Below are 13,308 nucleotides of genomic sequence, written 5' to 3' on the forward strand. Positions count from 1 at the left end.
TAGTTGTTAGTTGCAGCCCTAGTTTGAAGCTGCACCTATCGACGTCCCACTGGGGTGAGTTTTTCCTTGCCCTTATGTGGGCTTTGTACCGAGGATGTCGTTGTGGCTTGTGCAGCCCTTTGAGACACTTGTGATTTAGGGCTATATAAATAAACATTGATTGATTGATTGATTGATTTCCTCAGAATTTTCAACAAACTTGAAGTGTTTTGTCCAGAGGATTATTTCTTGATTTGTACATTTTCATAATGTGCTTGTTCTATTTTTGGTAAAAGTAAAACAAAGTAAACAACCTGGAGTTATCTTCATTTTTAAGTTACCATGCCATGATTTTACCATTTCTTGGAAATAGATTTTCCTCCATAATAATAATAATAATAATAATGGATTACATTTATATAGCGCTTTTCTGGCAATTGTTGCATATGAATTCAAACCATACCCAAGCATGCATCACAATAGCTCTTGTCTCAAAGTAGGTGTACTGTCACCACCTGTCAGTTTTTGGTCATTGCCATTTTGATGTTTTTGTGCATTATTTGTTGCCGTCATCATTAAAGGAACAGGTTACTCAGTACTTGAGTAGTTTTTTCACAACATACTTTTTACTTATACTCAAGTAAATATTTGGGTGACTACTCCTTACTTTTACTTGAGTAATAAATCTCTAGATCAGGGGTCGGGAACCTTTTTGGCTGAGAGAGCCACGAAAGCCAAATATTTCAAAATATATATCCGTGAGAGCCATTGAATATTCTTTTTAACACTGAATACAACTAAATGCGTGCATTTTTAAGTAAGACCAACATTTTTAGAGTGTAATAAGTCTCTTATTCTTTTTAATAGCATTGTTATTCTGAAGCTAACCAATAATAAATAAAATAATTCTTACCATTAATGCGACTTCTTGAACAGGTGCGGTAGAAAACGGATGGATGGATTAAAATGCATGAGAATGTTTTATACTTAGAACGTTATTTTTAACACTGTTATTACCAGTGGAATTGTTCATTACCGTATTTTTCGGAGTATAAGTCGCACCGGAGTATAAGTCGCACTTGCCGAAAATGCATAATAAAAAAGGAAAAAAAACATATATAAGTCGCACAGGAGCCCGGCCAAACTATGAAAAAAAACTGCGACTTATAGTCCGAAAAATACGGTACTTATCATTAGAGATGTGATAAATGCGTTAAAATGTAATATCGGAAATGATCGGTATCGTTTTTTTGTTATCGGTATCGTTTTTTTAAAGTTTTTTTTATTAAATCAACATAAAAAAACACAAGATACACTTACAATTAGTGCACCAACCCAAAAAACCTCCCTCCCCCATTTACACTCATTCACACAAAAGGGTTGTTTCTTTCTGTTATTAATATTGTGGTTCCTACATTATATATCAATATATATCAATACAGTCTGCAAGGGATACAGTCCGTAAGCACACATGATTGTGCGTGCTGCTGGTCCACTAATAGTACTAACCTTTAACAGTTACCGTATTTTCCGCACTATAAGCCGCACCTAAAAACCACAAATTTTCACAAAAGCTGACAGTGCGGCTTATATATGGATTAATATAAATATTTATTTTCATAAAGTTTCGGTCTCGCAACTACGGTAAACAGCCGCCATCTTTTTTCCCCGTAGAAGAGGAAGCGCTTCTTCTTCTATGGTAAGCAACTGCCAAGGTAAGTCCCATCTTAAAACTCATTTGTATACTCTAGCCTTTAAATAGCCCCCCTGTTAGACCAGTTGATCTGCCGTTTCTTTTCTTTTCTCCTCTGCTCCCCTTTTCCTTGAGGGGGGGGGGCACAGGTCCGGTGGCCATGGATGAAGTGCTGGCTGTCCAGAGTCGGGACCCGGGGTGGACCGCTCGCCTGTGCATCGGCTGGGAACATCTCTGCGCTGCTGACCCGTCTCCGCTCGGGATGGTGTCCTGCTGGCCCCACTATGGACTGGACTCTTACTACTATTATGTTGGATCCACTATAGACTGGACTCTCACAATATTATGTCAGACCCACTCGACATCCATTGCTTTCGGTCTCCCCTAGAGGGGGGGGGTTACCCACATATGCGGTCCTCTCCAAGGTTTCTCATAGTCATTCACATCGACGTCCCACTGGGGTGAGTTTTTCCTTGCCCGTATGTGGGCTTTGTACCGAGGATGTCGTTGTGGCTTGTGCAGCCCTTTGAGACACTTGTGATTTAGGGCTATATAAATAAAGATTGATTGATTGATTGATTGATTCTTCTACGGTAAGCAACCACCCGCCCCCGTACAAGAAGAAGCGCGCGGGTATTACGTTTCATTTCCTTTGTGTGTTTACATCTGTAAAGACCACAAAATGGCTCCTACTAAGCGACACGCGTACAACGCAGAATTTAAACTTACATCACAGATGGTGTCAAAAAACAAGTGAAGCACACAAATACAACACTCGCCGTCATTCCGGGTGGATTAACCAAAGAACTCCAACCGCTCGATATTGGTGTCAACAAGGCATTTAAAGCACGACTGCGAACGGCGTGGGAACAATGGATGACCGAAGGCGAACACACCTTCACTAAGACAGGGAGACAGCGCCGGACGACATACGCCAACATCTGCCAGTGGATCGTAAATGCCTGGGCGGATATTTCGGTCACAACTGTGGTCCGAGCTTTCCGGAAGGCAGGATTCACAGAACTGCTGGACAACAACAGCGACACTGACTCCGATGACTTCGACGAGACGGAGCCGGCCATTTTGGATCCCGTATTCGCCCAACTTTTTAATTCGGACACCGAAGGAGAAGAATTCGAGGGATTTATGAATGAAGAATAACTTCAGAAAGTGAGCGTTATGTTTATTTTGTGTGTTGTGACATTAACGTTCGAGCAACATTAAGTTATTGATGTTATTGCTCTGCACTATTTTGAATTTTACTATGTTTGTGATTGCACATTTGCACATTACCGTACATTTTGGGAGTGAACAGAGTTGTTAGAACGCTGGTTTTTAATATATTATTAAAGTTTGACTGACCTATCTGACTGTTTTTTTGACATTCCCTTTAGCGCAGTTAGATGCGGCTTATAACACGGGGCGGCTTATAGGTGGACAAAGTTTTGAAATATGCCGTTCATTGAAGGCGCAGCTTATAACCCAGGGCGCCTTATGGTGCGGAAAATACGGTAATTTTACTCATTTTCATTAATTACTAGTTTCTATGTAACTGTTTTTATATTGTTTTACTTTCTTTTTTATTGAAGAAAATGTTTTTAATTAATTTATCTTATTTTATTAATTTTTTTAAAAAAAGTACCTTATCTTCACCATACCTGGTTGTCCAAATTAGGCATAATAATGTGTTAATTCCATGACTGCATATATCGGTTGATATCGGTATCGGTTGATATCGGTAATTAAAGAGTTGGACAATATCGGAATATCGGCAAAAAGCCATTATCAGACATCCCTAGTAATGAATCTCTAAAGCAGTGGTTCTTAACCTTGTTGGAGGTAGCGAACCCTTCTTTAGTGAAAAATAAAATGTTTTTTTTTTTCAAATTCAAGACAAAGTTATATGTTTTTGGTAACACTTTAGTATGGGGAACTTGTCCTAAGTAACAAAGACTTCATTCAGAGTTATTTGGACAATAGGGGAACATATTCTAAGTAACAAAGACTTCATTTAGAGTTATTTGGACACCAGGGGAACATATTCTAAGTAACAAAGACTTCATTTAGAGTTATTTGTTTAGGGTTAGGGCCAGGGTTAGAGGGTTAGGGTTATAATAAGGCCATGCCGAAGAAGGCATTAATAAGTACTTAATAATGACTAGTTAAGAGCCAATATATTACTAATTTGCATGTTAATAAGCAACTAATTAATGGTGAACATGTTCTCCATACTAAAGTGTTACCATGTTTGAATACTGGTGCACAAAATGAAGCGTGCATGAAAATCACCTTGTTCAAACAACAAAACCAACACAGTGCATAAACTCACAACTAATTACACACCTGCAAATCAGTCTGACTTCTGATGTTGCCGTATCCGTAATACGCCGATAGGGAGAAGTTTTTATTTACACGATGTTCTGCCGAACCCCTGAGCCCGACTCACCGAACCCCTAGGGTTCCATCGAACCCAGGTTAAGAACCACTGCTCTAAAGAAACAGTACTCTTACTTGCATACTTGCCAACCTTGTAATGTTGTGTCGTTCGCGAACGATACGTTCGAACGAATCTTTTGAGTGAACCTACTGAAACCGAATCACTTCATGAACTGATTTGTTCCTTTCTCAGTTCAGTTGAGCTCCGCCGCGACCATGCCGGTATGAGTGGAACTGGCGCATTCTGTGACTCACTGAACCCTCGACGTCGGCGAACGACGCAGCCAGCTACTCATCGTGGGGACGGGGGGGGAGGGACTGAGCGAACGATTCGTTCACCGCGGATTAACGACATGAATCACTCGGTGAACGACAGAATCAGGACTCGCGAACAGAGAACTGACTGTGTCGCGGAGGAGGACGTCACATTGAGGCTCTCGTTCAGTCACTGTGGGCGTCGTTCATTGGGTGCTGAGGGCTTGTGTCGTTTGCGAACTGACACACACCGAGATCTGCCGCTGGGGAAGCTGTTACTGACTGACTCATGATTCGCCGACCTGCACACAGAACTGCTGCTGCAGAAGTGATTCAGGTTCACGTACTGAACTGTGCTGACTGTGTCACTCACTGCCTGGTGTACTGCATGCACAGAGCTGTGTAGGGACTCGCGTTCACCCTATTTGCTGCTTCTCCCGCGAATGTCTGCACTGTACTGTGCTACGCACGCCCCCCCCCCCCTCCTTTTGGGGGGGGGGGGGGGGGGGGTCGGTGAACACATTCTTTGAACGACTCAATTTAAGGAACTGATTCTAGTGATTCAGTACAGTCAAAAGAACTGCCGATCCCATCACTACAACCTTGAGACCTCCGATTTCGGGAGGTGGGGGGTGGGGAGGGGGACGTGGTTGGCGCGGGGGCGTGGTTAAGAGGGGAGGAGTATATTTACGGCTAGAATTCACCAGGTCAAGTATTTCATATAGGAATAAGCGGTAGAAAATGGATGGATGGAAGTATTTCATATATATATATATGAAATACCTGACTTTCAGTGAATTCAAGCTATATACTGTATATATATATATATATATATATATATATATATATATATATATTAGTGATGGGTCCGGCAACACCGATGCATCGGCGCATGCGTCGAGCTCATAGAGCAAAACCCTGTGTCGGTGCGCGTACCGCTTTTAGAAAGTCACGTGACCGATCATGAGCTGTTTCGGTCACGTGACCGATACGCGAACTGTGTCGCACTGACGCCTCCTCTGTGCCCTGTGAGGGGGTATTTTCTACAGCCGGAGAAATAATAACTAAGAAGAGAAATCGTCTAAAATTTAATGCGTTGGAAAAACTCTTTTTTTTTAAAAATAAAAATGTGTAAAAAATTCCCAGTCCACAAGCATCCTCATTCACAACACGTTCTCTTAGATTTCCATGTTATGATACATGTTCGCATTATTTATTGACTGTATCTAAAAAAGATACAATTATATTTGTATTTAAATGAAGATATGAAATAATCCTAAATGAAATACAATGACTTGGTTTATATTATTGTATATACTAGGTCAGTGGTTCTCAAATGGGGGTACACGTACCCCTGGGGGTACTTGAAGGTATGCCAAGGGGTACGTGAGATTTTTTTTTAAATATTCTAAAAATAGTAACAATTCAAAAATCCTTTATAAATATAAATAAAAACCTATCTTTTTTTCCAAATAGTTCAAGAAAGACCACTACAAATGAGCAATATTTTGCACTGTTATACTATTTAATAAATCAAAAACTGATGACATAGTGCTGTATTTTACTTCTTTATCTCTTTTTTTCAACCAAAAATGCTTTGGTCTGATTAGGGGGTATTTGAATTTAAAAAAAATTCACAGGGGGTACATCACTGAAAAAAGGTTGAGAACCACTGTTCTAGGTCATAAAATCAGTGTCAGTTGAGTCGGTCCATAGGTTGCCTGTAGAGATTTTTTATGTCCAGCATATGTCAGTATTTAGTGACACAGTATCGACACAGTATCAATACAGTTTTGCAATGTGTCGAAACGCTTCATGACGCCTCATCAACCCATCACTAATATATATATACCGTATTTTCCGCACTATTAGCCGCACCTAAAAACCACAAATTTACTCAAAAGCTGACAGTGCGGCTTTTAACCCGGTGCGCTTTATATATGGATAAATATTAAGATTCATTTTCATAAAGTTTCGGTCTCGCAACTTCGGTAAACAGCCGCCATCTTTTTTCCCGGTAGAACAGGAAGCGCTTCTTCTTCTACGCAAGCAACCGCCAAGGTAAGCACCCGCCCCCCATAGAACAGGAAGCGCTTCTTCTACTGTAAGCAACCACCCGCCCGCGTAGAAGAAGAAAAAGCGCGCGGATATCACCGTACGTTTCATTTCCTTTGTGTGTTTACATCTGTAAAGACCACAAAATGGCTCCTACAAAGCGACAAGGATCCGGTTCATGAAAAGACGCAATCTCTCCATCCGCACACGGATTACTACCGTATTTCACAGCAACTGATATTCCTGTGAACCGCACTGTGGAACGGGAGCACGTACGTTGAATATTCGCACCACAGGGAATGAGAAGTCATCCTTCACTGTGGTTCTAGCTTGCCATGCTAATGAAACGTCCACCCATGGTGATATTCAAAAGGAAGACCTTGCCAAAAGAGACCTTTCCAGCCGGCGTCATCATAAAAGCTAACTCGAAGGGATGGATGAAGAAAAGATGAGCGAGTGGTTAAGGTAAGTTTAAGTTTACGTGAAGAGGCCGGGTGGCTTTTTTCACGCAGCTCTGTCCATGTTGATATACGTATGTTTGTGATTGCACATTTGCGTACATTTTGGGAGTGAACAGAGTTGTTAGAACGCTGGTTTTTAATATATTATTAAAGTTTGACTGACCTATCTGACTGTTTTTTTGACATTCCTTTAGCGCAGTTAGATGCGGCTTACAACACCGGGCGGCTTATAGGTGGACAAAGTTTTGAAATATGCCGTTCATTGAAGGCGCGGCTTTTAACCCAGGGCGCCTTATGGTGCGGAAAATACGGTATATAGTATAGCAGTTGTGCACTGCACTCTCTAAAAGCCCTAGATGTTATTGTCACATATGCATGTACAGTAGATGGCAGTATTGTCCTGTTTAAGAGTGTCACAACATTGCTGTTTACGGCAGACGAACTGCTTTACGGTAGACGAAAACGTGACTGCTGTTGTTGTGTGTTGTTACCGCGCTGGGAGGACGTTAATGAAACTGCCTAACAATAAACCCACGTAAGAAACCAAGAACTCGTCCTCGATCATTCTACAGTTATAACGTGATTGGGCGGGTACTAGAGATGCGCGGTTTGCGGACACAACCGCGGAGTCCGCGGATTATCCGCGAATCGGGCGGTTGAAATAAAATTTAAAAAAAGATTTTATCCGCGGGTCGGGTCGGGTGGTTGAAATTTAAAAAAATTAGATTTTAAATAGATTCAGGTGGGTGGCAGTTATACCAATTCGGAAATATATATACATAGTTAAATGTTGTTACCCACATACGAAAAACAAGCAGGCACCTGCAGCATATGCCACAACAGAAAAAAAAAAAAAAAAGAGACGGACACTTTTACGGAGCGGAGAAGGAACGCCTCGCCGGGGTCCGGGACCGAGGCGCCTTCCCCCGAGAGGGCCCCACCGGGAGCCGTAGATGAGGCGATCCGCGAGAAGGTCCCGACGCACGTCCAGGGTCACCACCGTGCCCACCGCACCGACACCCCGCCTCGTCCGCCTTCGCCGCGGCCGGCGTCATGCGCAGCAGGTAAGCAGCTTACCTGCCCGCCACCCCCGTGGCCGGGGGCCGGGGTCTCGTAACAGGGGTCACTCCGCACGCTCCGCCCGCGCAGCTTACCTGCCCGCCACCCCCGTTGCCGGGGGCGCCTAACAGGGGTCACTCCGCGCGCAGTGCGCTCACGAAAGGGGTGGGGCTCACCCTGGTTGATATAGACAGCAGCTAGGACGGTGGCCATGGAAGTTGGAACCCGCTAAGGAGTGTGTAACAACCCACCTGCCGAATCAACTAGCCCTGAAAATGGATGGCGCTGGAGCGTCGGGCCCATATACCCGGCCGTCGCCTGCAGCGAGACGCGCTTGGAGGTGCGCTCAGCGCGGCTCCCATATGATTGCGCACTGGTGTGCGTCTGGGTCGTGACAGCGTGGCACGCATTGAATGTCTCTGCTGCATTGGATCAGTCTCCTTTCTTTAACAGGCAAAAGCTTTATAACCTCACTAATGCCTTGCATCGTCTATATTAGATATATAACAACGGGCGGGTGCGGTTTTGATTAAATGTTATTTCGGGTGGATGAGGATGGTTGACGTCTTTTGTGATGCGGTTGCGGATGAAATAATTGCCTATCCGCGCATCTCTAATATATATATATATATATATATATATATATATATATAGTATAGCAGTTGTGCACTGCACTCTCTAAAAGCCCTAGATGTTATTGTCACATATGCATGTTAAAGTTAAAGTTAAAGTTAAAGTACCAATGATTGTCACACACACACTAGGTGTGGCGAAATTATTCTCTGCATTTGACCCATCACCCTTGATCACCCCCTGGGAGGTGAGAGGAGCAGTGGGCAGCAGCGGTGGCTGCGCCCGGGAATCATTTTGGTGATTTAACCCCCAATTCCAACCCTTGATGCTGAGTGCCAAGCAGGGAGGTAATGGGTCCCATTTTTATAGTCTTTGGTATGACTCGGCCGGGGTTTGAACTCCCAACCTACCGATCTCAGGACGGACACTCTAACCACTAGGCCACTGAGTAGGTGTACATGTACAGTAGATGGCAGTATTGTCCTGTTTAAGAGTGTCACAACATTGCTGTTTACGGCAGACGAACTGCTTTACGGTAGACGAAAACGTGACTGCTGTTGTGTGTTGTTACCGCGCTGGGAGGACGTTAATTAAACTGCCTAACAATAAACCCACATAAGAACTCGTCCTCGATCATTCTACAGTTATAACGTGATTGGGGCAGGTACGCTGTTTATATTGTGGGAAAGCGGACGTGATAACAGGCTGGCCGCTGTCGACACGTCACTCAGGTCCGCCTGAATTTCTGGAGAAAATTTGTCCCGGAAGTTTTTCGGGAGAGGCGCTGAATTTCGGGAGTCTCCCGGGAAATCCGGGAGGGTTGGCATGTATGCTTACTTGAGTACAATTTCTGGCTAATCTACAATTCCCCACTGGAGTAAAATGTGACAATCAACCCAATCTTGAGAAGAAGAAAAATATACCCACCGGTTGTTTGAGATGCATCCCCGGAGCTGTTGTGGTTGCCCACCAAGTTGTTGGTCTCTCCAGAAGTTCCATTGTCAGCTCGGTGAGACTTCCCACCCTTCGCCTTCTTATTCCCGTGCGAGTGTCCGTGTCCCCCGCCGGCGTGTCCGTGGAAGAGGCAAAGCCCGAGCAGGTTGATCAGCAGCCCGGCGAACCCCACGCCGGCGAGCACCTGCGGTCTCTCGATCTCGTGGGCCGTGGTGAAGCGCTCGATCGCCTCCAGGACGATGGTGAAGCAGAGCGCCGTGAGGAAGACGGCGTTGACCAGCGCCCCCATGACCTCAGCCCGGATCCAGCCGAAGGTGTTCTTGTTGGTGGCTTGAGTCTTCTCGGCGAATCGCACCGCCACCAGAGCCACGACCAGCGCGATGACGTCGGACAACATATGGAAGGAGTCGGAGAGCATCGAGAGGGATGAGGTCATGCGGCTGACCACCACCTCCACGATGAAGAAGGCAAAGGTCAGCGAGAGCATGCACAGCAGCCGCGCGCGGTTCGGCTCGCAAGCCATTTTGTCTCCCAAATGTTGAACTTGTGGAAGCAGCGACGAGCTAGCACTTAGCCAGCTAGCTTGAAGCAAACTCCGCAAGCTAGCGACGAGCTAGCCGGAGGACAATTCGCGCGTCTTTTGCTCGCGACGGCTAACCGAGAACGGAAGTCGGGTGAGGAAACAACAACGACTCCGCTGGCGGAGGAAACAACAAAAAAAACGTTAAGACAAAAGCTCGGAAAACAGACCGCACGTCGTCCGCCCAGCTCCACTTTGCAGACGGCTGAAACTTTGCACCCGAGCCGGCAAACTTTCCACACGGAACCATTCGCGAGGAAAGCCACGCCCCGCGCCGCTTCCTATTGGTGGAGCAAAGGAAAGGTCGCAGCCGATTGGTCAGAGGTCGTCGTCCAAGCAAATGGGCGGGACGGAGTAGCCAAGCAACGGAGGTTGCTAAGCACGCTACATAAAAACCGCAACTAAATCTACAATTAGGACGTGTTTTGGAATAAAATGTCCTAACACAATAGTCAACTATCAACATGACCGGCGAACATTCCTATGATGAACTTTTTTAACATCATCTAGTTGCTGTGTAAACGTCAATGCACGCTCGCTTGATTTTTTTTTTTTGGCGTCATGATTTTGTGTCGTCACGCGTACGTTTTTTTTTTTTTTTTTTTTAATTCAAAGTCTTCAAAATGAGAATGGCAAAATAATCGCTGGATTTAGCAGCGAGAGTACACAAAAATGCACTTCCGGTTGGCAGCCATCTTTACTGGAACGCCTCAATTAGGGATGTCCGATAATGGCTTTTTGCCGATATCCCATATTGTCCAACTCCATCCATCCATCCATTTCTACCGCTTATTCCCTTCGGGGTTCGCTGGAGCCTATCTCAGCTACAATCGGGCGGAAGGCGGGGTACGCCATACTTGCCAACCTTGAGACCTCCGATTTCGGGAGGTGGGGGGGCGTGGTCGGGCGTAGTTGGGGGCGTGGTTAAGAGAGGAGGAGTATATTGACAGCTAGAATTCATCAAGTCAAGTATTTCATCTCCTCTCTGAGCTTCCACCTTAAAGTGGTAGAGGAGTTTGCGTGTCCCAATGATCCTAGGAGCTATGTTGTCCGGGGGCTCGTATGCCCCCTGGTAGGGTCTCCCAAGGCAAACTGGTCCTAGGCGAAGGATCAGACAAAGAGCAGCTCGAAGACCTCTATGAAGAACACGAACAAGGAACCCGGATTTCCCTCGCCCGGACGCGGGTCACCGGTCACCGAAGTGGCTGGGGAGAGGGAAGTCTGGGCTTCCCTGCTTAGGCTGCTGCCCCCGCGACCCGACCTCGGATAAGCAGAAGAAGATGGATGGATGGATGAAGTATTTCATTCATATATATATATATATATATATATATATATACATCCTGAAAATATGCAAACAAAACTGTATTTAGATAATTGATACTTCAAACTTGCATAAATAAATCTTAAGGAATATAACATAACTTGGCTTCTGAGAGCTTCAAAATGTAATGAATAAAATGCTAAAGTTGTTGATAAACAAGCAATTATTTTAATAATTAAATATGGTCATTTTAAATGAATTATTATGATCATTTAAAATTAATTATTTCAAATATGTTTATGTTAATGTATGATTCTAATGCCTGGATGTAATAAGGAGTCAGAAAAAAATACAAATAAAAATACAATTAATTTTGATGTTTTTAGCAAAATATAGTAAAAATGTTTGTTTTTTTATTAATAAATATATTTATCCATCCATCCATCTTCTTCCGCTTATCCGAGGTCGGGTCGCGGGGGCAGCAGCCTAAGCAGGGAAGCCCAGACTTCCCTCTCCCCAGCCACTTCGTCCAGCTCTTCCCGTGGGACCCCGCGGCGTTCCCAGGCCAGCCGGGAGACATAGTCTTCCCAACGTGTCCTGGGTCTTCCCCGCGGCCTCCTACCGGTCGGACGTGCCCTAAACACCTCCCTAGGGAGGCGTTAGGGTGGCATCCTGACCAGATGCCCGAACCACCTCATCTGGCTCCTCTCGATGTGGAGGAGCAGCGGCTTGGATGACAGAGCTTCTCACCCTATCTCTAAGGGAGAGCCCCGCCACCCGGCGGAGGAAACTCATTTGGGCCGCTTGTACCCGTGATCTTGTCCTTTCGGTCATGACCCAAAACTCATGACCATAGGTGAGGATGGGAACGTAGATCGACCGGTAAATTGAGAGCTTTGCCTTCCGGCTCAGCTCCTTCTTCACCACAACGGATCGATACAGCGTCCGCATTACTGAAGACGCCGCACCGATCCGCCTGTCGATCTCACGATCCACTCTTCCCTCACTCGTGAACTCCGAGGTACTTGAACTCCTCCACTTGGGGCAAGATCTCCTCCCCAACCCGGGGATGGCACTCCACCCTTTTCCGGGCGAGAACCATGGACTCGGACTTGGAGGTGCTGATTCTCATCCCAGTCGCATATTTATTTTTAGGTAAGATAAACATAATAATACAATTTATCTCTAGTCTGGATGATTTAGTTCTTGTCACCCTGTTGTCCTCCCGTCATAAAGAAAAGGCTGTCCTCACTCAGGTCTGCATGGAGCTGGAGGGGGCGTGGCCTCCAGCTCCGGCTGAAAATCGGGAGATTTTCGGGAGAATATTTGTCCCGGTATGTTTTCGGGAGAGGCGCTGAATTTCGGGAGTCTCCCGGAAAATTCGGGAGGGTTGGCAAGTATGATTAGGGATGTCCGATAATGGCTTTTTGCCGATATCCGATATTGTCCAACTCCATCCATCCATCCATTTTCTACCGCTTATTCAGTTCGGGATCGCTGGAGCCTATCTCAGCTACAATCGGGCGGAAGGCGGGGTACATCCTGGACAAGTCGCCTTCTCATCCAACTCTTTAATTACCGATAACAATATCAACCGATACCGATATCAACTGATACCGATATATACAGTCGTGGAATTAACACATTCCATCCATCCAATTTTCTACCGCTTGTCCCTTTTGGGGTCGCTGGAGCCTATCTCAGCTGCATTCGGGCGGAAGGCGGGGTACATCCTGGACAAGTCGCCATCTCATCCAACTCTTTAATTACCGATACCAATATCAACCGATACCGATATCAACTGATACCGATATATACAGTCGTGGAATGAACACATTCCATCCATCCATTTCCTACCGCTTGTCCCTTTTGGGGTCGCTGGAGCCTATCTCAGCTGCATTCGGGGGGAAGGCGGGGTACATCCTGGACAAGTCGCCTTCTCATCCAACTCTTTAATTACCGATATATACAGTCGTGGAATTAACACATTCCATCCATC

The 13,308-nt window shown here is 45.2% G+C and overlaps 2 protein-coding genes across 2 annotated transcripts in view; both read right to left on the reverse strand.

The window, feature by feature from the left end:
- Positions 1–10,473, reverse strand: part of slc30a1a (solute carrier family 30 member 1a) — a 33,319-nt gene extending 22,846 nt beyond the window's left edge. Inside the window, exon 1 of the mRNA XM_061986997.2 lies at positions 9,439–10,473. Within this exon, the coding sequence (XP_061842981.1) occupies positions 9,439–9,988 (550 nt within the window). The 5' untranslated portion in view covers positions 9,989–10,473. The remainder of the gene's footprint in view (positions 1–9,438) is intronic.
- Positions 10,474–12,840: 2,367 nt separating this feature from the next.
- Positions 12,841–13,308, reverse strand: part of nek2 (NIMA-related kinase 2) — a 22,284-nt gene continuing 21,816 nt past the window's right edge. Inside the window, exon 10 of the transcript XR_012051186.1 lies at positions 12,841–13,058. The gene's annotated coding sequence lies outside the window, so the exon portion shown is untranslated. The remainder of the gene's footprint in view (positions 13,059–13,308) is intronic.

Source organism: Nerophis lumbriciformis, linkage group LG26 (assembly GCF_033978685.3).
Source record: "Nerophis lumbriciformis linkage group LG26, RoL_Nlum_v2.1, whole genome shotgun sequence".
NCBI lineage: Eukaryota > Metazoa > Chordata > Actinopteri > Syngnathiformes > Syngnathidae > Nerophis > Nerophis lumbriciformis.